Source organism: Monodelphis domestica, chromosome 4, assembly GCF_027887165.1.
Source record: "Monodelphis domestica isolate mMonDom1 chromosome 4, mMonDom1.pri, whole genome shotgun sequence".
Lineage (NCBI taxonomy): Eukaryota > Metazoa > Chordata > Mammalia > Didelphimorphia > Didelphidae > Monodelphis > Monodelphis domestica.
Genome location: NC_077230.1, coordinates 7,595,906 through 7,623,122, shown reverse-complemented (window position 1 = coordinate 7,623,122; position 27,217 = coordinate 7,595,906). Strand labels below are relative to the sequence as shown.

The 27,217-nt window shown below is 37.2% G+C and overlaps 2 protein-coding genes across 9 annotated transcripts in view; one reads left to right on the top strand and one right to left on the bottom strand.

Annotated features, from left to right (window-relative positions):
- HLCS (holocarboxylase synthetase) overlaps positions 1 to 6,511 on the top strand; it is a 153,942-nt gene extending 147,431 nt beyond the window's left edge. For 5 of the 7 annotated variants that reach the window (XM_056825994.1, XM_056825996.1, XM_007493159.3 and 2 more), the window contains 2 exons: positions 1,303 to 1,516; positions 2,192 to 3,796. In XM_056825994.1, coding sequence (XP_056681972.1) covers positions 1,303 to 1,516; positions 2,192 to 2,363 — 386 coding nt within the window. In that variant the 3' untranslated portion in view covers positions 2,364 to 3,796. Of the gene's footprint in view, positions 1 to 1,302; positions 1,517 to 2,191 lie in introns of all 7 variants that reach the window. The other 2 variants (XM_007493157.3, XM_007493158.3) reach the window with 1 other exon arrangement.
- A 125-nt stretch (positions 6,512 to 6,636) lies between these two features.
- SIM2 (SIM bHLH transcription factor 2) overlaps positions 6,637 to 27,217 on the bottom strand; it is a 92,347-nt gene continuing 71,766 nt past the window's right edge. For both annotated transcript variants that reach the window (XM_007493155.3, XM_016433133.2), the window contains exons 9-11: positions 25,372 to 25,540; positions 24,310 to 24,718; positions 6,637 to 9,619 (exon numbers count right to left, since the gene is read on the bottom strand). In XM_007493155.3, coding sequence (XP_007493217.1) covers positions 8,898 to 9,619; positions 24,310 to 24,718; positions 25,372 to 25,540 — 1,300 coding nt within the window. In that variant the 3' untranslated portion in view covers positions 6,637 to 8,897. The remainder of the gene's footprint in view (positions 9,620 to 24,309; positions 24,719 to 25,371; positions 25,541 to 27,217) is intronic.

The following is a 27,217-nucleotide window of genomic DNA, read 5'->3' as shown; positions in this document are numbered from 1 at the left end:
TGGCTCGTCCTATCCATGAGCAGTTAATGTTTTTCCATTTGTTCAAGTCTAGTTTTAGTTGTGTGGCGAGTGTTTTGTAGTTGTGTTCATATAGATCCTGTGTTTCTCTTGGGAGGTAGATTCCTAGGTATTTTATTTTGTCTAAGGTGATTTTGAATGGGATTTCTCTTTCTAGTTCTTGCTGCTGAGCTGTGTTGGAGATATATAGAAAAGCTGATGATTTATGTGGGTTTATTTTGTATCCTGCAACTTTGCTAAAGTTGTTGATTATTTCAATTAGCTTTTTGGTTGAATCTCTAGGATTCTTTAAGTAGACCATCATGTCATCCGCAAAGAGTGATAACTTGGTCTCCTCCTTGCCTATTTTGATGCCTTCAATTTCTTTTTCTTCTCTAATTGCTACTGCTAGTGTTTCTAGTACAATGTCAAATAGTAGAGGTGATAGTGGGCATCCTTGTTTCACTCCTGATCTTATTGGGAATGCATCTAGTTTATCCCCATTGCAGATGATATTAGCTGTTGGTTTTAGATATATACTGTTTATTATTTTTAGGAATGACCCTTCTATTCCTATGCTTTCTAGTGTTTTTAATAGGAATGAGTGTTGTATTTTATCAAAGGCTTTTTCTGCGTCTATTGAGATAATCATGTGGTTCTTGCTGGTTTGCTTGCTGATGTGGTCAATTATGTGGATGGTTTTCCTAATGTTGAACCAGCCCTGCATCCCTGGTATGAATCCTACTTGATCATGGTGGATGACCCTTCTGATCACTTGCTGGAGTCTTTTTGCTAGTATCCTATGTAAGATTTTTGCATCTATATTCATTAGGGAGATTGGCCTGTAGTTTTCTTTCTCTGTTTTTGGCCTGCCTGGCTTTGGGATCAGTACCATGTTTGTGTCATAAAAGGAGTTTGGTAGAGCTCCTGCCTTGCTTCAGACTTCCCCTTTTCTGATGCTGGTGCCCTGGCACGTAGTCGACTCTTCCTTCGTCAGATCGGGTTTATCGACTACACTCAGCCCTTGTTTGGTGGCTCCTTGAGGAGCCCCGGCGGCTGCCCCAAATGACTCTCTCAGCGAGGCTCGGGGGAGGTTTGAAGCCGCAGGGCAGGAGCGCCTCAGCCCGCCCTTGTCCGAGGAGCGGAGCCGGCCGGGGAGAAGAGGCGGGCACGGCTGCGCCCCTGAGAGTGGCGCTGGGACATGCGGTCGAGGAGGCAGCGACCCTTCCACGCAGACTCGCTCATTTCCTGTAAGGGCTTCCTGAGGCCCGAGGGGCTTCCTTGACTTGTCTGTTGTTCTTTCAGGCTGTGGCGTTAATGTGAATAACAGCAACCCGACTATCTGCATCAATGACGTCATCGCGGACTATAATAAGAAGCACAATACGGAGCTAAGTCTGCTCCGCGTGGACTACCTCATTGCAAGAACCGTGACTACGCTAGAGAGGCTCATAGGTGCATTTCAGGACAAAGGGCCCAACGCAGTCCTTCCTCTGTATTACAAGTACTGGGTGCACAGGTGGGTTCATTTATTTTTTTAGTGCGTCCTTTCTCAGTGTCTCTGTCAGAAAAGTAGCGCACGCAGGGCTAATCTTGCTGACCTGTGTAAGCCTTCATCGGGATATTTAAAACCCTGCATTGTAAACAGAATGTCATTTTGTAAAATCTATTTTTTAAACTTACACAAATAATATGAATCATATGGTACAAAAATTAGTTTAACTTGCCGTTATCTTTTCTCGGTTTTACACACACACACAACTGCTTCTACTTCTTTCCTAAGTAACTTTTTTAAAACAATTAAATTTTTCTCAAACACTGTTTTCCAATACCTTGCCGCCTTCCCCCATGCATTTTATTTTAAGATCCGAACAGAACTGCAATTGAAAAAAAATGTTTTCGTTCATCAAGTAGAGTTTACATTTTTTAGGAAATAAAGGCTGGATGATCACAATCTTTGTCATGAAACTCGAACATTGCCTTTAAGTAAAAAAGATTCATGAAGCTTGGACTTCGGGGCTCTTTTTATTTTACTGGTTTTAGACAGATTTCAGATCTGACACAGAGTCCGGCAGATTTTATGTCTTCATGAAACCCCTCCAGAATAACTGTGTAACCAAGTTCTGTTTTGCATAGATTGCATAGAGTTGTGTATCCCATCCAAGTCATGATTTGCCCCGCTCTTGTTCCATAGTGGTCAGCAAGTGCGTCTGGGAAGCAGCGAGGGGCCAAAGGTATGGATTGTTGGTGTTGACGATTCTGGCTTCCTTCAAGTTCATCAAGAAGGCGGAGATGTTGTGACTGTGCATCCGGATGGCAACTCTTTTGACATGCTGAGAAACCTCATTGTACCTAAAAAGCGCTAGTCACAGGAGCCGGGGAAAGGGCTGCCTTTGGCCCCATCCAGTTGAAGTAACCCCCTTACAGCTACATTCCTATTTGATTTCTTGAGTCTTTCCTAAACCCATCAGTCATGAAAATGTGTTTGGGATTCTGGGTGCTGGAGGTTTTTTCTTAGTGACTTTTTGGTTGTTGTTTCTCTGGCTAATGACTTCTTTCTGCCTCCTTTTGAGAAGGGGCATCAGCCTTGCCCCTTTGGATTTAAATTGGTGTAGCTCGTATTTGGAAAGAGTTCGGGGAGAATTCAGATGTTTTCATAACTACAGCACTACTCCCTTTAAAAAGAAAAAAAGCAACAATCCTCCAGTCTTGAGTCACGGCGCAGTGACTTACGAGGGATGGTGATATCTGATGTTTTACAAAGAGAACATGTGTGGCCAGTTGGTATTTTTAGTTCTTTGTTAAGAGGGAAAAGGGTAAACCTTTATCTGAGGTGGTGCGTATTTGTTTCATTGCTCATTATTTGTCTTATTTACGTGGCTACAGAGATTGAAGACGTAGGGGGAAATGGGTGATTTACAGTGATTTATTTGGACGGTAGGAGTACTCATTTTATGCATCCAAATTGACTGCAGATTCAGAAGAATTGAGTAAATACTAAAGCTCAAACTCAAGATCCTTAAGGAATGAAATAGAGAAGGTGTTTGCTGGCATGGAGATACCAAGGGAATGGGTTATCCAACAGCAGCACAATCATGTCTTCAGCACTTAAGCTCTCAGTGAGGATTGGGACCTTCTAAAACAATTTTAAGTCTAGCTTTCAAATATGGAAATTTCCTTGGGACCTAATAAGAATATTTTTAAACAAGATCACATGTTAGAGGAGAACCTAATTCCAGACTGAATGACTGAGCTCAGCTCAATGTAAATTAAAGGCTTTCTTGCTCCCTCATTTCATATTCTTCAGAAATCAAACCTTGAGCTGATGTAGACCCCGTATTGGTTGGTTATTTTAAGGCTTTCAAAGAACAATCTGATATAGACAGAACAAAAGAAAGGAAGCTGTTTTTACAACGTGTTTTCTACCAGATGTGCTCCATGTTTTTTCCTTAAACTTTTTATCTTTTCTTGGGTTACTTGTCAACTATAACTTTTAACCTAGGCTTTCCCAACCAGTTGTAAATGAAATAATTGGAAGGAAAGTGGGATAGAGTTCCCAGCTCTGAACAAAACTTCTTCATTACATAATGGCACCTTTTTTTATACTATTCTCATGCAGGAAGGTTGATGCAAAAACTACTCAATCTATCACCAGTGAGGCCTCTCAGGAAGAAAACATTCACATATTGAGCTAAGTTAATCAGTCTTTGGGAATCTAACCCAAGGAAGAACACAGATTTTGTAAACAAGATTTCAATTGGAATTACTTGAAAAAAAAATTAAAACTGTTCTCCCAACACGTCTTCTTTTGGAATTGTGTGTTGTTTTTTCTCATAATCTTTCATTGAAATTACAGAAATGGTCTCACCATTGAGAGATGTGTGAAATTTCACTGAAGTAAAAACCAGACCGTCTCCTGTCTCGTAGTAAGGGACTTTTTTTTTCTTGAACCTTATGATAAAATGCAAGTCATCCCTAAGAATTGCCATTAAATTGCCATTTTAAATCTCTTACTTAATGAAAAACATTTTATTTTATTTTGTTTCAACTGTAATGCTATTTTGGAAATTTCTACTTTAGAAAATAGCATTCTTGGATTTAGTTTTAGAAAAGTAATGAAGTGTTGAGACATCTGAGCCCTTAGACACATTCTCACACTTTTGCATTTATTTTTTTAAATAGGTTCAGAATTGTCTGAGGATAATACTGAAGAAACTTTCATTGAACACGGCATTTTTTTTTAAGACTGATTTTGCTTCTGTTATACTAAAGAAGTTTTTCCTTAAACCTAGCTGAATTAAGGTCATTTCAATATACCAGAAAACCAAAATAACTTAAAATAATTCATCAATTAAATTTTAACAAAAACTTCATCATTGTATGAAGTTTATATCCTCATTTTCTTTAGAATAGGATCAATAAGTCTTATATTGTCTAAAGCAGTAAAAGCCATCTAGCAGCTCTCATCCTCAGAAAATATATAAATTAATTAAAGCTTCTAGATAATTATAATTTAATAAACCTCTAGATAATTCCTTTATAATGTGGTGGTAGTGATAGGGATGAGAAGGCGGGGCAGGATTATAAGAGAATCGAGGTGTTTTCAGTGGAGAGAGTGTTGGACCTGAAAGACCTGAATTTAAATGTGGCTGCAGACAGTATCTGTATCACTCTGGGCCTCATTTTCCTCACGTGAAAAATGGGGACAATAATAGTGCCTACCTTCCCAGGGTAGGATAAGGATCAAATGAGATAGTGATTGTAAGATTCTCAGCATGGTGTCTGGCACATCGTATATAATGTAACATAATAAATAATACAAATGTGAGCTATTATTAGTTAGCTATTATTACTGTGAAAGTAGTTACAATGTGCCTGGGTTTTGTTGCTTTTTTTCTTCAGCCTAATTCGGAGAAAAGGTGCCTTTTGCTATGTATAACAGAAGTATCAGATGAGTTTCTTCGAAATACAGCCTCCTCACGGAAATAGCATGTCTGAATTTCCAAAGGATGATGGCAGCTGCGAATATATTTGCCTGGTACTTAAAGTTTCTAGCACTCCTGTTAGCTTCTTTTAGGACTTTCAGAAGAGTCGAGTATAAAATACCTCCAGGGCTCCTCCCGAGGACTTCCTTTGGAAGAGGCGCAGGGAAAAGGGAGTTCAGGGACATTTGTGGAATGGCAAGTTTGGGGTTGGACAGCCCCTGGCACGTGGGGCTACGATGAAGTGAATGTGGATGAAATAAAAACAGGAAATGGCTGTTTATGAAATAAAGACACGAATATTACTTGGCAACAAAGGGGGTTGCCCTTAATTGTAACCATGCTGAGGTTAAGTAGAAGAATGACCCAAGAAAGCTCTGCAGCTTTCCTCCTCTGTGTTGAGGAGTAGACACGATCCCAAGGGCAGCAGCATGTTAGCTCCGTTCACTTCATTACTCAGCAGGTTGATGGATAAAAGCTGGAGAAAGTCCTGGGCTTCACCCCCAGCGTAGGGGGGAAACGGTGAATGGGAAGTGGAAACTTGGGTCCAAAACGTTTGAACTTTGAACTCAAAGAAAATGAATTTCTCCTTAATATTCAGAAACCAAAGAGACTGCCTTTTCTTAGGAAATTACTCTCCACACGTAATAAAATGAAATCTAAAACTATATCTTCAACCTTGAAAGGAAGTTCTGTGGAAAGTAAATTCATCCAGATAGTTTGGACTTTTTTCTTAGACTGCATATTTTATTTAAGACAACAATCAACCATGCTTGGTGATAGTTTTTATTAATATGAAAAAATACATAATAAATGAAAAATACATAATAAGGACTGCATATGCATTCGTAAGTATTGAAAGTTTGCGTGCTTTGGGGGTTGGTTTGATATATTTTTGACAAATGTTTATTTTCATCACACACAAAAAAGGTCCTAATGCTTAAAAAATTAAGCTTAGTAGAAATAATTTTTTAAAAACTCAGATGGTTTGAAAATAAAGTTATGTTCATCATATCTAAAATTTCAGTCAGCTAAAAGTATTTTGGAATATTTCTCCTTTTACTAAAATGGCTTAAGTTAGGATTTAACATTCATCTTAACAAATGTGTGCTTTCAAAGGACTTGTCCCCTTTGAATATTGTGCTTTTATTTATTTATTTTGTTGGTTAATATGTTTTTGATAACCCAGAGCTCAATAAAGGGCACAATAAAATGGTGTGGCATTTGCTAATTTGCTCTATTCCATTATACTTATAGCATTATTCATACCTTCTTAAATGCTCTGCTCTTCCCCATTTTTGTTCAGCCTTTGCTGCCCATTCTGCAATACTACTCCATCCTTCTATGAGCCAGACACAGAGCTTCTCTCACAGAAAAGTGCACCTTCCATCTTCTACGTTAACTATTTTCCCTTCGTATTGCTATTAATGCCATGCCTAGACTCACTCTGTGAATGTTGGTTCTAGGCGTGGAGCAGTCCTTTGTAGACTTCTTTTTATTCATTGGAAGATAAATAAAAGATGAAAATCTTAGGATGTCATTTCTTTCTTTGGAGAGGAAACTCGAGCTTTTAATTTCATTGTTAACCACATGGGTACATGCTACATACACACTCCGTCTTAAGCCTAGGAGTCCACATTGTCTCTTCTTTGCCTTAATAGAATTCCTTGTATAAGCTAAACATTTTCTAAAAACAAATGACAAAAAAGGCCCTCCATGATTTCATGCTTCCTGAATCCAGCAATGACAGGAGAGTCACAAAAGTGGCATTTAAATATCTGATAATAGTTCCTCTCTAAACCTTTGAGGAATCATCATTTCATGATGAAGCCCCAAGAATACTCAAAGCACAAAGTCTGGTTTGAGTATGCTTGGACTTGGGATTTCTAATGAGGTACAAGTTAAGTGGGTTATAGACCAGCGACTCCATCGGCTTCTTAGCGATGTGAACAACGTTGGTTACGTGGACACATGCCTTATTTACATTATATTGCATCACTAATTTTTTAATTCACTTAAAAGACAAATTGGTCCCAAATTGTACAAATTGGTAACTGATTCTGTTAATGGCACTAGAACATTTCATCACCATAACACAGGACAGAGGACTTTTATTTTTAAAGGATCATTGTGAAAGACATCAGAAAGTGCGCCATTTTGTACCCAAAAGGACAACACCATGTTGGTAGTTATGAGCATTGGGAGAAAGTGGGTAAGAATGAGTAGGGGGGACAAGTGCTGAAATAAATTAGCTGAAATTGCCTTTCAGCAATGTGTGTGTATAAATAGACACGTGTGTGTTGGTTATTTTGTTTTATTTGCTATAGAAGCTACTGTTCAGGTAAATAGTCAAAGATGAATGCATTTTGCTTGCTATGTATAAAATTCAAGAAAAGGTATACATTATTTTCACTCCATGCTTTGAAATCATTTTTATTGAACAAAGTGAATTGATGAGTGATGATTTTCCATATTGCACATGAAATTCAATTAATTGTATCAGGGCTGCACGTACTAGTTCTGTATGCCAAATTCCAAGTTTTGCCATGTATTCACACTTGGCGGGGCTGACAGATTTTTGTTTTGGAGGCCAACTATACATTCTTCTCAAAACCCACTTTATTTTTCACATAATGCCTCTTCAGTTCTGCTTCTATCATTCATTTTGTTACCATGAATTCATAGATTGTTGAGAGTCGAAAGAAAAGAAGACCTTTTTCATCTTGAGAAATACAACCACCACAAAATAGAATTACATCGTCTTGACAAAATGTTGGCACCAGAAAGGAAGCACCTTCTGCTCTGTGTTCTTCGATGAGGATGGCCACTTACTCCTGGGAGCAGTGAAATCAGCGTTCGTTTTTCTTTTAGCCAGATTCTATTTTTTCCAAGTATAGGCCACGAAAGGCAAGCTGGCTCTTTAGAGAACACCTAGGAAGGTCTGGTTCAAGCCTTGTCCCTCGGAGCACTTTCCTGCCCAGGACTCCAAACAACTCTCTAACCAGTCAAATCACAGCTCTAGTGTCCATCCTAGGGGCAGATCGCGAGTATGTGCAAGTTGTTCTTTTAGGACTTTCATTTTAGTAGGATAATACAAAAGTGATGCTCCCACAGTCTATGGTTGAAGGATGTTCAGAAGTGAACAAACGTTACTTGAAGTATTTATTGGCCATGGACTTTGTCCGTGTTCCCTAAATTGAGGCTACAGCTTGATTTCAGAGGAAGAGAATCGAAATCTTAAATATAAGATTTAGAGTAGGAAAAGACTTTTTGTCCAAGCCCCTGATTTTACAGGTAAGGAAACTAAGGCTGAGACAGATTAACTTGGTCCATCAAGGTAGAGTGATCGGAGATTTTAAAGTCATACTTGGGGTAGATATCCCTTTGAAAGTAAAACCAGGGCTGCCTAGCAGGCTATTTTATTCTTATTTTGTTTTAGTGGATGAGACGGGAGGAGAAAAGGAATGACACAGCTGGAGATGGAACATTTTCCTGAATACCTACCAGAATCTTTTTATAGTTTTCATTCTGCATTCCTAGTTTATGAAATTTGGATGGTAAAAATCTAAAATATATTTTTGAATCAAAATAGTCATCTCTGTATAAGATAATTTAAATCTATGCATCCCTAGTCCTTGCCTCTTAAATCTGTTTGACGCTCCAAAATAATGAGATGTGGCAGATGGCGTCTCATTAGCATTCTGTACCAGAGATCGGGTCATAGGAATGCTACACCGAATCTTCAGGGCTTTTCTCTGACCTCCGAGGTACTGTTACACACGGTTTGCCAAGAACACACGCCAGTTTGTCCCTCATTGACCTTCCTGCCCTGCTTGGTAAGTGTAACCATGTTGTCTTGTGCTTTCTTTGGAGAGGATTCCAGTTGGCTTTCCATAAAGGGGCCCATTTCTGTTATTGTCACCTTGAGTTGATTATTACAGAAGTTCCAATATAATGGCAGAGCTCGGTTTCCCTGTGGCTCTCTGGGGGTGACACTGAGGATAGACTGGGGGTTTTTGAAATAAATGGGTTTACCTCCTCTGAACCAGATCCATAATTTTCGGCCACATGTCTGGTGGCTGTGCAGGAGGAAGGCTGGAACGTCCCGTGTTTGGATAACAGGTGGTGGTAGTTCAGAAGTACGAAGGGAACTTGCCCCGCGGGCTGCACATCCATCATGTGTTCGTTCTCCGAGCCATGGGCTACCCTTGCCGCCATTACGGCACTGCCTTCTGGCTGGTCTGAAGGAGGGCTGTGGCGTCCAGGGGGCCCGTACTTGGGCTCCTTCCTGTAGATCCTCGTCTGTTCGTACAGAGCTGGCACCGGCAGAAGATGGCTTAGCTGTCCGAAGGTCTTAGACTGGAAACAGTCTGATTTAGGCAGGAGGGAGTTTGGCACACAGTTCAAGGAGGGCTTTTCATTGGCACTCATTTTTCCAGGTAGGTCCCTGTTGAAAACGAACTTGCTTTCTTCCTTGATGAGATGGTGGGCCGGCTGCATCCTGCTCTCGACTTTGTTGGATTTCCCAATGCTGGAATCATAAATGTCCTTCTTCTGCTGGCTGGGAGGGATGGCTGTGGCGCAGCTGGTGAAGCTGTCAGACAGGGCGTCTTCATGGTATCTTTGGGCTGATATGGGCACTTGAAGGGAAAAGTATAAAATATTAGACAATGGAGTTCAGGAATCAGGAGCTGTATATAAGCAACTGTGACCCCATGGCAACAACGAGCCCTTTAAGTACATCGGTAAGATGCCTTTTGGGGGAGGGAAGAATGATAGCACTAGTTATTCTGCAGATTGACTTACATGAAACCAAGGTTTAAAGAGCAATGGAGTACTCAAGTTGCTCCTTTCTGTGGGAATGCCCAAGAATTTTTAGGCATAATTCGGATCTTGGGTTCTAGAGCTGGAATAAGCAAGAGACTATCCTGCAACTATCTGTCTGTTACATGACATGCATTTTTTTTTACAACCCATCCCCTAGAGCTCTCTCTATTATTTTTCTCTTGGAAAATGAATTTGTTAAAAATTATTAAGAAAACTGGAAAATAGTCTGGTAGAGACTATACCAAAGCTAACTTCCAAATGAATACATAAAGGTTAACATTAACAGAGGAAGAAGAAAGAAAGTGCCTGTCATGTCCATAGAGAAAGTTTACGACCAAAGAAGCGATACAATGGGTCACAGAAAGTTAAATGGAGAATTTTGATTGAGTAAAATTAAAAGGGCTTTCACAGCAGAAAAACCAGGGCAGCTAAAATAAGAGGAGGCGGAAGCTTTTCAGAAAGTTTCTTTCTTAAAGATGATAGTGAACTGATTCAATTTTAGAAGACTAAGAGCCATTACCCCCTTGCTAAGTGGTCAAAGAATAAGAAGTTTTCAAAAAAAAATACAAGCTATTTTGTGATTAATATTAAAAAATGTTCCAAATCAATTAGTAGAGAAGTTATAACTGTTCTAAGGTTCTACCTCGCACTTATCAAATTGAAAAAATTTATTTAATAAAAAGAGAAAACGGCAAATATTGGAGGAGCTATGGGCAAACAGGTATATTAGTTCACTGTTGGTGGAACTCTTCCTTGGTTCAAGCCATTAAGGAAATGCTCCCAAAGTCACTAAATTGTGCATCCAGCTGTACCATTACTAGATCTATAAAGAAATTAAAAATGGAAAAGGACTCATGGATACAAAAATATAGTGTTTAAGCTTAAACATCTTAAACTGCATTCATACATTTGGGATATCTTGTGGCAGCTCTTGTGCAGGCAAAGAATTGGAAACTAAGGGCAGGTGGTAGGGCATCCGTTAAGGAATGGCTGAACTAATGATGGCATGTGAATGTGCCGAAATACTCTTGTGCTATGAGAAATGATGACGGTTTGAGAGAAACTTGGGAAGTCGGCAATATGATTTGCAAAGTGAATTAAGAAAGGGGAAAACAATTTAAGTCGTAGCAACAGTACTGTAAAAACCAAGTCACTGTGAAAGACTTGAGGAACTCTGGACAGCACAATGCCCAACCATAATTCCAGAGGACTTGATAGACTTAGAGTGGTCCATTGAATCTGGATAAGGAAGAAATTTGTTTTGCTTTGTTATTAGGCAGTTGCTTTTCTTCTACAACTAGGAGGGGATAGATGGATAAGAGCAATAGAAGCATTTTGGTTAATTGAAAACATTATGATTTTAGGGGGAAAGTAGTACTAAGTCCCACCAAAATGAGGAATTAAATCACAAAGTAGCACCATTACTGTCTTATTCCCAAGTGTGTAATCACTAGTATTATGCTGAACCTCTTACTTTTCAAAATAGCAGCATAAACATACAAACCTATTTCAAATTCAGAAGAGGAAAAAGAAATCGTCTGTGGCTCCATGTGAATAGAATAACCACATTTGATACCAAGATCCTTATGGGTTCCTTAAAAACTGATCTTCCCTTGTATGTTCTGGACAACATTTTCTCATTGTTTTAAGGAGCCAAATGCCTTTGCTTCAGGACTTGAGTCTCCAGTTCTGAGGCAAATGCTATTGCCATTGTAATAAGTCTCATCATTTTCGTTACATCTTTCTCTTCTGTTCCCTGTCCTTTTTTTAGCAGGTTGAAGTTAGTTGGGGGGTTCTTACCGCATATCTCCCTCCATTCGCATCATGCTTAGTTCCTTTGCCTTGGAAAATGTGATGCTTCCCAAATCAATTCAGTGAGCCTTTATTAAGGAGGTACAATGTGCCAGGCGATATGTGTACCACATGATGCCTAATTTTACTGGTCTGAGAAAGTTTTACACATGTGAATTGAGAAGGTAAATAAGGGGCCAGGAAGAGCAGAGAAACCAATTAGCAGACTCGGGAAAACACTCCGACTCCCAGACCTACAATAGGTTGCCTTAAACTTAATGATTTTCTTTATACCTATTTAGATAAGACATACAATAATTGTGACGTCTATATTTTTGCTGAAAAAGCATTGACTGAGTCCATCCTATGCAAAGCCCTTTGCTAAGCACCGGGGATACAAATAGAAACTTAAGGTGGTCCCTTTGCCCAGGAAGTTCACATTCTAAAATAGGAAGTTAAGAACCTTGTCCGAATCATGACCTCTTGCATCCCTTTTTTCCTTTGGCAACTGCTATTACCTACCCAGGGCAATTGTATATTAAGGTGCCATTTCTAGGTCTACTCAGTTAAATCCGTTGGGCTATAAGTTGGATGAACTAAGAATGAAATGAAGGTTTTCTGAGAACTCTTGGGATTAACTACTTCCCCAGCCCTTCAGTCCCTCTCTACAGCCTCTACACCGGCTGGTGGGAGAGTGCCAGTCCAGAGAACTGTATCTCCCAATTACTTAATAATAGTACTTATTCAATCTGACCTCAGACACTTCCCAGCTGTGTGACCCTGGGCAAGTCCCTTGACCCCCATTGCCTAGCCCTTACCACTCTTCTGCCTTGGAGCCAATACACAGTATGTATCCAAGACAGAAGTTAAGGGTTTGGAAAAAAAAAACACAGTACTTATTCTGACTAAAACTAGAGAGGTGCACATAACGAATGACCATACTCCTCCGGGTTAAAGAGGCTGGCCCCTCTCTAACAAGGTATTTTGAACTGCTAAGAGAAATTGGATTCTTGATATTGTAACAGTTCTGGCATATAATACAAAAACTTCACTGATATTCATGCTCAAATTTATCCATGGGTTCAGTACGTAGCATTTAGAGTGACACTTGGAAAATGAAATTTGAAAATATGTATGCTTGTTATGTGTTGTTAATTTTGAGATTAATTTTTATTTAAAAAGATGTAATTCCCCCAACTGAGCCATGATGGCACAGTAGCAAGAAATACAGCTCTGCTCTCCTCCAAAACTCCATAAAGATCTGGAAAACTTTCTAGACCAAGTCCTGATTGGAAAATACTAGAAATTTTTTCCAGCCCAGGTCAGCATAAGGGAAAAAAAGAGAGGTCGGTGAACTCTGAAGACTAAGACTAACCATTGTGGGAGGGTCTGCCCAAGCCACTAGAACAAGAAGTTCCAGGCATACAAAGAGGAGCCTAACCTTGTTCAGGGAGCAGGAACAGGAGCCAGTTGACACTCCACTTATTTTTTTTTAAACCCTTACCTTCCGTCTTGGAGTCAATACTGTGTATTGGTTCCAAGGCAGAAGAGTGGTAAGGGCTAGGCAATGGGGGTCAAGTGACTTGCCCAGGGTCACACAGCTGGGCAGTGTCTGAGGTCAGATTTGAACCCAGGACTTCTCATCTCTAGGCCTGACTCTCAATCCACTGAGCTACCCAACTGCCCCCTGACATTCCACTTATTATCAAGTTCTGGGTCACAGAATAAAGGTGGAAGAAAGAGGAAACCCATGCCTAAGGGCATCCAGAAGTGGCACACAAAGACTGGTTGAGGCACCTAGCTACGTAGCGCCCAAGGAACAAATATAAAAGAAGGCAGCAGCTGTTTGACTCTACCTCAAAGTGGTCTCAGCTCCAGCTGACCCCTGAGCAAATAGAGTTCTGTCACTGAATTTGCAGAGATTTCCAGCAAACCCAGTAGAAGCAGTCTGCAAGTCAGTGCACAGAAGTAGTCAGTGCAAGCCCATAGTTGTATTGCTCAGACCCACACCTGGGTTTGGAACTTGCAGACTTCAGACCAGGAACATGATGCTCAGACTTCATTCTGGATAAACCAACTTCGAGTATACTAAACGATTTGAGGTCCTCAGCCTGGGCTGTCCCTGAGAGCCTGAAATAACACAATACTTGATGGTAGCAATAGGACCCAAGAGGCTACAAAAATAGAGAAAAGCAATGCTGGGAGCAAAGATGGCAGAGTAAATGGCATTCTGCTCCCCCAACCACACAACACAGCACAGCTAGTTCCTTAAGAAGCACACAGAGCAGTCCTTACCACTCCTTACACAGTATCGATTCCAGGACAGAAGATAAGAGTTGGAAAAAAAAAGTACACAGAGTTTGAATTCAAGTAGTGAAGTTGAAAGAATGAATAAACTCACAGAAAAAGAACCTTACCATAAAAAAATTACTATCGTGATAGGAACATTCACGACTCAAATCCAGAAAAAGAATGATCACAATATTTGGGGGGAAAAAACCAAAAACCTTTGAAGAAAAATGCAGCTTGTACACAAATTTAACAGAAATTCTAGAAAAAAGATTAAGCAAAAGGCAAAAATAGATTTTACAATTATTTTGAGTGCTAGAAGAGGTCATTGGAAAAGAAAGAGAAAAGAAAAGTACAGCAATTTGGCAGAAGTGTAAGACTTTGCCCAAGCAAAAGACTTCTTGAAAATTAGAATGGGCAAAGGCAAAATTAATGACTTCCAGAGACAACAAGAAATATTAAAACATAGACAAATAACTGGAAATTTTAGGGTATCTCATAGTAAAACAACTACTCTGGGAAAAGATGGAGGAGAAAAATGTAATCATTGATATCACATAAAAACTATGAATAATATCAAAAGTGTAGAAAATATTTTAAGGGGGAAAAAAAAGAAAAAGCCTCGATCTCTTACAACTGGAGGGCAATCTGAAGATAGAATCTACTCATCATCTCCTGAGAGAAATCCCCAATGAAAACCCCCTGGAACATTATGTCCAAAATCCAGAGCTTTCAAGTCAAAAGAAAAAAAAAATACTTCAAGCAGCCAGGAAGAAAGAATTCAAATACTAAAGAACTGCATATCACATATGATTCAACAGCCACCATTATAAAAGGGTATTGTGCTTGAAATACAATATTCTAAAGGCAATTTCCCTAAATTTGAAAATAGAACAATATGCTAAAATATTTAAAATAAGAACACAGGAGTCATAAGAAGAAAAAAGAAATAAGGAGCAATCATAATACTAAAAATGAATGAAGATGAAGGGAATAAGTATTTAATCACCTACCATGTGCTTTAAAATATATTTAATCACCTAGTAAGCACTTTAAAAATATTAAATCATTTAATCCAGATAACTTTGACATATAGAGACTATTATTCTCTGCATTTACAGTTGAGGAAAATGAGGCAGAAATTAAGAGACGTCCAGGATCTCTCAGCTAATATCTCATGCTAGAGTTTGACTCGTTTTCCTGATTTGATGACTAGTAATCTCCTTGAAACCCTGCTATCATTAGGGAAAATCTCACAAAGGAAATCTCATGAGAGAGAGGAACTGTAAATAATTTTGATGATCTTAGGACAGAGATTGGGGAAAGAATACTCTAGCCAGGGTGTGGAGCAAGTAGGAAAGAGAGAGAGAGAAATAAGTGTTTACTATGTGACAGGAACTATGCTAAAGGATGAGAATGCAAATAATCACACACAAAAAGATACCCCTAACACCAAAGGGGGAAAGACAACACAAGAAGGGAACTGAAAAGTAGGCTACGAGGGAAGCAGTGAGGAGAAAGTAGAGAAGTAGTCTAAAGAACCATAGCCTAGTTCAGATTTGAAGAGATCTGATAACTCAAGAGGGCACATCCTCAAAAGATAGTTTGGAAAGGCACTCACCTATCAGAAGAACTCACAGGGATGAGGATGTTATCAGTATGACAGGAAGTCATCCGGGGCTTCATGAACTGGTCCAGGTTGAAGAATATGTGATGGCTGTGTCAGTGTTCCTCAAATGGAAGGTAAAAGAGGAACTCACCAATCAAAGGAAGAGGCCATAAAAGTGAAGGCTTTGTCAGAGAAAGAAAACAAAGATAAAGAGATGGAGGAAGCTAGCAACACTTGAACCTTACTTTCATCCAAACTGGTCAAAGGAGAGAAAAATACACCCACAGAATTTAGGATATAAATATATTTCATTTGACAGAGAAACAGTAGGGAAAGACAAAGGAAGACAAAGAGAAAGGAAGGAATAAGAAGGAAAACAAAAGGGAAACTAGTCTTAAGCTAAACAAATTCAACTACAAAGGGTGGGTTGAAGAGGAGTTTAGAAAAAAAGATAATGTGTGACTGGGATTTGTTTGACTGAAAGAAAAGGGTCAAGGAAAAACAGATTGCATTAAACCTTGAGTGTTGGTGTTGTAGCACCCATCTCTTTCATAACCCTCTTCTTTAAGAGGCAGAAGAGGAGAAAACAGAGAAGAAAATGTTTAAGGATAGAATGAAGAAAAAAATAACAACTAAAAATCATAATTGCGAAGCCAAGTGGCATTAACTCACTCAGAAAACCAAAAAGTAAAATGGATTAGAAAGCAGAATCAAAAAATGTAGTTTACAAGAAACATATTTGAAACATTCACAGAGTTAAAATAAAGGGCTTGAGCTTGGGGTAATAAGTGTCATGAAATGATATGCAATAAAAGAAAAAGGGAGGGGTGGAATTGAAGATGGCACCAAGAGATACTTGAAGAAATAAAATAAATATGATAATCTTTATCACACAAAAATACATATGGGAAGGGGAGGGGAAGAATACTCTTATAAGAAGGAGAGGAAGAGAGTACTAATAGGTAATACTTAAACCTTACTCTCAGTGAAATCAATTCTGAGAGGGAAGAGCATCTAGGTCCATTGGGATCTTAAATTCTATCTTATCCTACAGGGAAAGTGAGAAGGGAAAACTAAGGGGGGTAGGGGAGAGGGAGTACAAAAAGGGAGGGAAAGGGGGGGAGGAAACTTAACAGACCTTAAAAAAAACAATCATAACTTTGAACTTGAATGGGATGAACTCACCCATAAAACAAAAACAAATAGGAGAGTGGATTAGAATCCAAAATCCTACCATATATTGTCTACAAGAAACACACCTGAGGTGGGTAGGTACTAGCAAGGTTAGAATTAAAGGCTGGAGTAAAACCTATTGGGCCTCAACTGATAGAAAGAAGGCAGGAGTATGCAATTATGATATCTGACAAAACCAAAGCAAAAATAAGTCTGACTAAAAGGGATAGGGAAGGTAAATACATACTGATAAAAGGGAGTATAGGCAGTGAGGAAATATCAGTAATCAACATGTATGCACCAAACGTTATAACATCCAAATTTCTAAAGGAGAAACTAGTGGAATTGAAGGAGGAAATAGATAGTAAAACTATACTAGTGGGAAACCTGAACCTTCCTCTATCAAGTCTAGATAAATCAAACCAAAAAATAAATAAGAATGAGTTAAGAGATGTGGAATGATATCTTAGAAAAATTAGAGTTAATAGATATATGGAAAAAAATAAAAAGGGACAAAAAGTAATACACCTTATTTTCAATAGCACATGGTACATTCACAAAGATTGACCATGTACTACATCATAAAAAACATGGCAAACAAATGCAGAAAAGCAGAAATAATAAATGCAACCTTTTCAGAGCATAATGCAATAAAAATAATGATCAGTAAGGGTACATGGAGAACCAAATCAAAAATTAATTGGAAATTAAATAATATGATTTACCAAAATTGGTTAGTTAGAAAACAAATCATAGAAACAATAATTTAATTGAAGAAAATGACAATGATGAGACATCATTTCACAATTTATGGGATGCAGCCAAAGCAGTACTCAAGGGAAAATTTATATCCTTGAGTTCATATATTAATAAATTAGGGAGGACAGAAATCAATGAATTGGACATGCAAATCATAAACTTGAAAGCAAACAAATTTAAAATCCCCAGAAGAAACTAAATTAGAGATCCTAAAAATTAAGGGAGAAATTAATGAAATCGAAAGTGAAAGAACTATTGAACTAATAATAAATAAGACTAGAAGCTGGTATTTTGAAAAAAAACAAACAAAATAGACAAAGTAATGGTCAATCTGATTTTTTAAAAAAGGAAAATAAAACTAAATTAACAGTATCATAGATGAAAAGGGAGACTTTACCTCCAATGAAGAGGAAATTAAGGCAATCATTAAAAACTATTTTGCCCAATTATATGGCAATCTAGGTGATATGGATGAATATTTACAAAAATACAAATTGCCTAGTTAACAGAAGAAGAAATAGAATACCTAAACAACCCCATATCAGAAAAAGAAATTGAACAAGCCATCAAAGAACTCCCTAAGGAAAAATCCCCAGGGCCTGATGGATTTACAAGTGAATTCTATCAAACATTCAAAGAACAGCTAATCCCAATACTATACAAACTATTTGACATAATAAGCAAAGAGAGAGTTCTACCACATTCCTTTTATGACACAAATATGGTACTGATTCCAAAGACAGGCAGGTCAAAAACAGAGAAAGAAAACTATAGACCAATTTCCTTAATGAACATAGATGCAAAAATCATAAATAGGTTACTAGCAAAAAGATTCCAGCAAGTCATCATGAGGATAATTCACTATGATCAGGTAGGATTCATACCAGGAATGCAAGGATAGTTCAATATTAGGAAAACCATCCACATAATTGATCATATCAACAAGCAAACCAATAAAAATCACATGATTATCTCAATAGATGCAGAAAAAGCCTTTGACAAAATACAATACTCATTCATATTGAAAACACTAGAAAGTAGAGGAATAGAAAGACCTTTTCTAAAAATAATAAACAGTATTTATTTAAAACCATCAGTCAACATCATCTGCAATGAGGACAAACTAGAAGCCTTCCCAATAAGATCAGGAGTGAAACAAGGATGCCCATTATCACCTCTATTATTTAACATTGTACTAGAAACACTAGTTGTAGTGATTAGAGAAGAAAAAGAAATTGAAGGTATTACAATAGGCAATGAGGAGACCAAGCTATCACTCTTTGCAAATGATATGATGGTCTACTTAAAGAATTCTAGAGAATCAACTAAAAAGCTAGTGGAAATAATCAACTTTAGCAAAGTTGCAGGATACAAAATAAACCCACACAAGTCATCAGCATATCTATATATCTCCAAGACATCTCAGCTGCAAGAATTAGAAAGAGAAATTCTATTTAAAATCACCCTAGACAATATAAAAATACTTGGGAATCTATCTGCCGAGACAAACAGAGGAACTACATGAACACAACTACAAAACACTCTCCACACAATTAAAACTAGATTTAAACAATTGGAAAAACATTAACTGCTCATGGGTAGGACGAGCTAACATAATAAAAATGACAATCCTACCCAAACTTATTTACTTATTTAGTGCCATGTCCATTGAACTACCAAAAAACTTTTTTACTGAATTAGAAAAAACCATAACAAAGTTCATTTGGAAGAACCAACGATCAAGGATATCCAGGGAAAAAATAAAAAATGCAAAGGAAAGTGACCTTGCAGTACCAGATCTCAAACTATAATGAAGTGATCATCAAAACCATTTGGTACTGGCTAAGAGACAGAAAGGAGGATCAGTGGAATAGACTTGGGGTAAGTAACCTCAGCAAGACAGTTTATGACAAGCCCAAAGATCCCAGCTTTTGGGACAAAAATCTAGTATTTGATAAAAACTGCTGGGAAAGTTGGAAGACAGTGTGGGAGAGATTAGGTTTGGATCAACATCTCACACCCTACACCAAGATAAACTCAGAATGTGTGAATGACCTGAATATAAAGAAGGAAACTATAAGCAAATTAGGTGAACACAGAATAGTATACTTGTCATATCTTTGGGAAAGGAAAGACATTAAAACCAAGCAAGAGCTAGAAAAAAATATCACAAACTGTAAAATCAATAATTTTGATTACATCAAATTAAAAAAGTTTTGTACAAAAAAAACCCAATGTAACCAAAATTAGAAGGGAAGCAACAAATTGGGAAACAATCTTCATAACAAAAACCTCTGACAAAGTTCTAATCACTCAAATTTATAAGGAGTTAAACCTATTGTACAAAACATCAAGCCATTCTCCAATTGATAAATGGGCATGGGAAATGCATAGGCAATTTTCAGATAAAGAAATAAAAACTATCAATAAGCTCATGAAAAAAATGTTCTGAATCTCTTATAATCAGAGAGATGCAAATCAAAACAACTCTGAGGTATCACCTCACACCTAGCAGATTGGCTAACATGACAGCAAAGGAAAGTAATGAATGCTGGAGGGGATGTGGTAAAGTTGGGACATTCATGCATTGCTGGTGGAGTTGTGAACTGATCCAACCATTCTGGAGAGCAATTTGGAACTATGCCCAAAGGGCGCTAAAAGACTGACTGCCCTTTGATCCAGCCATAGCACTGCTGGGTTTGTACCCCAAGGAGATAATAGGGAAAAAGACTGCACTCTTTGTGGTGGCAAAAAAATTGGAAAATGAGGGGATGCCCTTCAATTGGGGAATGGCTGAACAAGTTGTGGTATATGTTGGTGATGGAATACTATTGTGTTCAAAGGAATAATGAACTGGAAGAATTCCATGGGAACTGGAACAACCTCCAGGAAGTGATGCAGAGTGAAAGGTGCAGAACCAGGAGAACATTGTACACAAAGACTGATACACTGTGGTACAATCGAATGTAATGGGCTTCTCCATTAGTGGCAATGCAGTGATTCAAACAACGAAGGGATCCACAAGAAAGAACGCTATTGACATTCAGAGGAAAAACTGTGGGAGTAGAAACAGAAGAAAGACAACTCAATTGCTTGATTACATGGGTTGAGGGGACATGGCTGGGGATGGAGACTCTGAATGAACATTCTAATGCAAACACCAACAACATGGAAATAGATTCTGATCAAGGACACATGTAATACCCAGGGGAATTGCTCGTCAGCTATGGGAAGGGAGGGGGGATGGGAGGGAGCAATAGAATGTGATTTTTGTAACCAAGGAATAATGTTCTAAATTGACTAAATAAAACAAGCAAATAAATAAATAAATCAACCAGGAAAAAAAATAAAGGGCTTGAGCAATACTTCAGCTGATTTCAAAAACAACATCACAGACTGTAATCATGATCTCAAATAAGGCAAAAACAACAACAACAACAAAGAAATTAATTTAAAGAGATAAACAGGGAAACTACATTTTGCAGAATACCATAGAAAATTAATTAATGCCAATACTAAGCAGTATATGCACATCAAATAAGACAGCATCTAAATATTTTAAAGTCAAATGAATTGGTCAGAAATAGTAAAGTAATAATAATGAGGGAACACAGTGTCCTAAACAAATCCAACCCACAAGTAAACAAATGAACAAATTAAAAAGATTTTAAAGACCAAAATAGAATTTTAGAAAAGTTAGGTATGATAGACCTCTGGTGATTATTGAATGGGAATAGAAAGGAGCATATAGTTTTCAGTTGTACATGTTACATTTACAAAAATTAGCCATGTATTAGGGAATAAAAACTTCACAAAAATGCAGAAAAACAGAAATAGTAAATATATCTTTTATGGCCCACAATGCAATGGAAAAATTTTTTATAAAGAGCCACTAACAAAAGCATTAAAAATAAACTAGAGATAAAATAATTTAATCCTAAAGAATGAACCATGAAATAACAGAGAATTTCATTAACTATAACAACGAGACAGCATAACAAAATTGGGGAGATGAAGCCTCATCAGTTTTTAGTTGTAGCATGTCTCTAAACACGTTTATTTGTTGAAAAAAAAAGAAAGAAAGGACACCACAATCTTGGGCATATAACTTAAAAAAAAAACCTGTAATAAATGCCTCAAATTAAACACCAAAATATATATTCTGAAAATAAAGTAATAAATAAAACTGAACTTAAAAGAAAAAATAAACAAATAAAACAAGGTCCTTAGCTTTTTGGTGGATGGAGGGGAATATACTAAATTAAATAAAATATTAGCTTATTTGAGAGGAAAACTAAAATGCCAGCATCAAAAATTAAATAGATGAATTCCCTACAAATGAAGTTATTAAAACTATTTTGCCTTATTCTATCAATTCTGACAGCTCAAATGAAACAAATGAATATTTACAAAAATACAGAATGTGCAACTAGAACAAGAAATAAAAAATTAAATAATCGAATGTAAGGAAAAGCAATTTAACAAACAATGTGAATTCTCCACCACCAAAAAAATTGGCACAAGATGGATTTATGAGCAAATTCTGTCAAACACTTAAAGAAGAATTCTTATTTTATGAAAATAGTTTGAAAAATGGGAAAATAAAGAGACCTACTTAGTTTTTTAAATAATACGATTATGATCTTGACACCTAAACCAGAGAGATTCAAAACAGAAAACTACAAATAGTATCCCTATGTCTGTTGGTGCAAACATTTTAAATAAAATATTAGCAAGAAAACTATAGAAGTATATCACAAAGATCATGATCAAGTTGACTCATACCAGGAATTTAGGGTTTGTTCAATATTAGCAAAAAAAAAAGTGGCACAACAATGTATTAAGAACAACAACAACAAAATTATGATATCAGAATGCAGAAAAAGCTTTTTAACAAGCTTTTAACCACACTAATTCCTGTTTTAAAAATAAAAGAAATATTAGAAAGCAGAGGAATAAACAGCTCTTAGCATGATAATTATTATCTATACAAAACTTAAGAGCCATGATTTTCTGTAATGAGGATAAATTTTAAAGGCCTACCACTATCACCAATGCTATTCGATACAGCACTAGAAAGGCTAGCTACAGCAATAAAGGAAGAAAAAGAAATTAAACAAGGGCAAGGAAGAAAAAAAATCAGTAGTTGGGTTGGGTTTGGTTTGGTTTGGTTTTTGGCAGATCTAATGGTAGCTTACTTGGAGAACTTTAGAGAATCAACTAAAAATTATCTGAAACAACCTTGACAGAGTTGTAGGATATAAAATAAACTCACAGGGATCCTCAACATTTCAGCAAATTCCCCCCTTCCAAAAAAATACCCTTCAGCATCAAGTGAAAGAGAAATGTCATTATTTAAGCCATATAATATGTAAAATATCTGGAAGTCTAATTGTCACAATACACAAGAGAAATATGTGAACATGTCTACAAGACATTCTTTACACAATGGCTACATGACCAAGTTCTAGTGATCTTAAATTATAAATATTATATGATATCAAAAACAAATTAGAGGAGCAAGGAGAGATTACCTTTCTATGGGCAGGAGAATAATTTATAACCAAACAATGGGAAGTGAAGATCATAGAGGGTAAAAAAGGATATTTTTGATTACATAAAACTTTTTTTTTAACACAAAACCATTACAGCTAAAATGAGAAGAGAAATAGGTAAATGGAGAAAATGTTTGTTACTATTTCCCTAATAAAGACATCATTTGTAGGATATGAAGACTGATTCAAATTTATAGAATAAGTGCCATTTCCCAATTGATAAAGGGCCAAAAACTAGGAACTGGAAATGATCAAAGAGAGAAAGATCAGGGTCATCAACACCCACACAAAACCCCCTCCCAATTACATATTTAAACAACACTAGTATTCCATCTCACAACCATCATAGAGTAACAAAGCTGACCAAAAAGGAAAATGCGAAATACCGGAGGAGCTGCGGTACCACAATTATTGACTAGTTCAATAATTCTGGAAGACAGTTTGGAACTATGCTCCCCAAGTCACTGAACTATGGATCTTTTGGCCCAGCAATGCCATTATTAGGTCCCTAATCTAAAAACATCAAAGAATGAGAAAAGGGACTCACACGTACAAAAATATTTCAGCAGCTCTTTTTGTAGTGGTAAAGAATGAGCAACTGAGGGATGCTCATCATTTGGGCAGTGGCTGAACAAACCGATATATGCATGTGATGAACATTACGTTGTTCATTACCAATGGGCTGAGCTCAATTTGATGATGAATGGGGTAGTTTCAGGAGAAATATTAGGAAGGCCCATAGAAACTGATGAAAAGTGAAGAGAGAAGAACCAGGAAAGCCATTTATAGAATAGTATGATAAAGACAACTTTGAAAGACTTGAGAACTTTAATCAGTGCAACGTCCAACTACAATTCTGGGTGGCTCATGACAAAACACGCTACGCGGCTCCTGAGAGAGAAGTGATATTAAGAGTGAAGACGGAGACGTTTGTTTAGACCTGGACCTTGGTTACAAAGAGGTCTTTTTCCTTCAAGCAGAGGAGGGAGAAGGTACATGGAAGTGGAAGAAAACAGTTTTGGTGATTGAAAAAAAATTAAAATCCTTTTTTAAAAGTTTTCTTTTTTTTGGTAGCTAGGAAAAAGAATATGTTATGGAAGACGAGTATTTTGCTTTTTTCCTCCACTTCTTTATGGTTTGGGAACACACTTTTGAAATCAGCTCTCTGTCATGTCATACGTACTATGCATGAAATGGTATCGTTCCTACTAACAAACGTGAAAAGGAAATATTTCATCTGTGTATCTACTTTCCATCTACCATCCATGGACATTTCACCCCAATATTTCAAAGACTTTTCCCTTCCCCGGGTGTAAACACAACCCACCTTCGTAATTGGGTGCCAGGTTGTGTTGTGTGATATTCATTGGCTGGTCAGGAAGATTTTTAGCTGGAGATTGGCTGTTAGGTACTAAGGGATTGGCATAATGCCACTGGCACTCTCCACTGGTTTGCAATGTGCTCAAGAAAAAACGTGCCACTTCACATGGGGACCCTTGAGACTGCCCAAATTTTGAAGACAGCATTTGTCTTTTGCTCCTGAATACATGGGAATCTATAGGAAAAGGTCCATAATGGTAAGAGAAAGGCAAGCTATAGGATGGAGCATATAGTAGTTCACTGTTTTCTGAATAAAAGTTTTGTTCTTGAGTATTCGTAGCATTTGTTGTTGAACTTGCTCTCCAGTTTCCAACCTGGCCACATTCTGATTTGTCCATTTGGAAAGAGTCATATTGCTGAAATGGCAGAGAATGAAAGAATTAGTTGAAAGATGCAACAGCTTAATGCAGTCAATTTTAATAAATTGAAGAGCAAGCACTATTGTCCTGGATTCTAATTATACATATATACGTGTGTGTGTGTGTGTATATATATATATATATATATATATATATATATATATATATAAATTATATCCACTATGTAAGAATGGATTTGGTCAAAACATGGAGACCTCAGAGAAACAGGAGTACTTGATGACAGTTGAAAGTCAAGAATTTTCCCCACCAAAGAGTTTAGAAGCCAAAGAATATGCTGTTTCTAAGAGCTTGAAATCAACTACTTAAAAATATTTTGGGAAAAATTTTTCAATGAAAAATGATATGAAAACATGTAATACAAACACAAATAAAAGAAAGCTCTGCAGAGCTTTTTAGGAGTCCCTTCAGAATCCAGACTTTGTTGTGGACCATATTTCAATTTTTGCCCATTATACAAGTGGCTTCAAATATTATTGTGACCCTGAAGAATTTTTCAACATAGGGAAATCTCTCCCATAAAAGTAGTGATTTGTTATTATTTCATATTTAATGGGCTCATATAGGACTCAAATGACTGCTAATAAATGATGGTAGAATAGTCTGACCTCACTTCTAGGTGTGCTCATTACCTGCGGTAGGTATGGGTTTGTTCTGACTTTTGTCTTCATCTTGTTACTTTTGGATTTAGCTATTTTCCTAGGTTCTTGAGAGGTAGACATTGAACTCCTACAGGAATACTGAGATTTGGAAGAGGTGACTTGATCCAATGACAATTGTATTTCCTTGTATTCAATATCTCTGCCAAGAGACCAAAAAAGATTCACATCATGCATCACACCCAAGAAGAGCTTGTTTTGACAATAAGACTTTTCTATTAAAATTTCAAATTACATCATTTAATATAATTTCATTTAGATGGATTCTGGGAAATGATTAATCAGCAATGGAAAAAGGAAATTGTTACTTCTCTGTTGACATCACAGCCCTTGGATAGCCGTGCTCTTTGTGGTGGCAAAAAATTGGAAAATGAGGGGATGCCCTTCCATTGGGAAATGGATGAACAAATTGTGGTATCTGTTGGTGATGGAATACTATTGTGCTCAAAGGAATAATAAAGTGGAGGAATTCCATGGAGACTGGAACAACCTCCGGGAGGTGATGCAGAGTGAGAGGAGCAGAACCAGGAGAACATTGTACACAAAGACTAATACATTGTGGCACAATCGAATGTAATGGACTTCTCTACCTTCAGATCTCTAACATAGGTTTTAGAATGATGTGTTGAGAAGTGAATGAGATCAGTACATCTATATCCTATGAAACCTCATTCATATCCCTTGTGGAAATTATAAAGTTAAGTAAATTTATAAATTCAGAAAGGAAAAATTTGTTTACCAAGTCCATCAGTATCCTAACAAAGGTTGTGCTATCCTATCATTTTTCTTTCTGCTAAAAAGAATGGGTTAGAAAATATTTCCTCAAAATCTCAGAACCCAAACTACCTACCTACTTTTCAATATCTGATACTGTGAAGAGTTGCTCACAATGTCTAGTTTTAATGAAGTACAAGAAGACCTCAGTTCAAATCTAGGCTTAGACACTTAATAGCTATGTAACCCTGGGAAAGTAATTTAATTTCTGTTTGCCTTGGTTTCCTCATCTGTAAAATGGGGAAGGATTACATAACAATTATAAAGTATTTAGCACAGTGCCTGACACCAAGTTGCTCGCTATTATTAAAATATGTAGCTTTTGTATTACTTTTTGTATTTTTGTATGTAGTATTATTAAAATATGTAGCTTTTGAAAGTATACCTTTTCCCAATATGTTATATATTTTCTATGAGCCTAAATCCATTTTTCCATTTAGAATACAAAAAAATTCTCTTCAATGAGAACATGTTACCCAGATATAGTTGAGTATCAAATACGAGGCTGGAGCTTTGGATCACAAGATGGAGCACTGCAAGAACACTTTATTATGTTATTAGGTAAGTTTATTTCCCATACCTTTTGTATGACAAGGAATTTCAGTCCAAAGCTGAATTTGACCTTTGGTCTGTATTCTGCTTAGTTCACCTTTAGCACGCCAAACATGTGTGATAATTGCAGCAAGTTCACACAACAGAGGGATTGGCAGAGGAGAAGAAAACTCTTCTGCCTAGTTTGAAAGGCTGAGGAGGAGCAGGAGGATTATGGGCACACCAGCTTTTTCTTCTTCAGTTATTAGAACAAATAAGAGGCACAAGGAGGGGATAGAGGTAAACACGATGAGATCTCTCTGCCATACGCGATGGAGAGAGAGCTGCAATTCTTCCACCATGCTCCCACGTTTCTATACCAAGGTTACAGTTACACCTGAAATATAGCTGCACCAGCTACTTTTTTTTTTTAGCTTTTATCTCAACCAGGAGCAAGAATCATCAAAACACGAATTTGTTTAAAAAAAAAATCACTGAAAATGAAACAGATAAA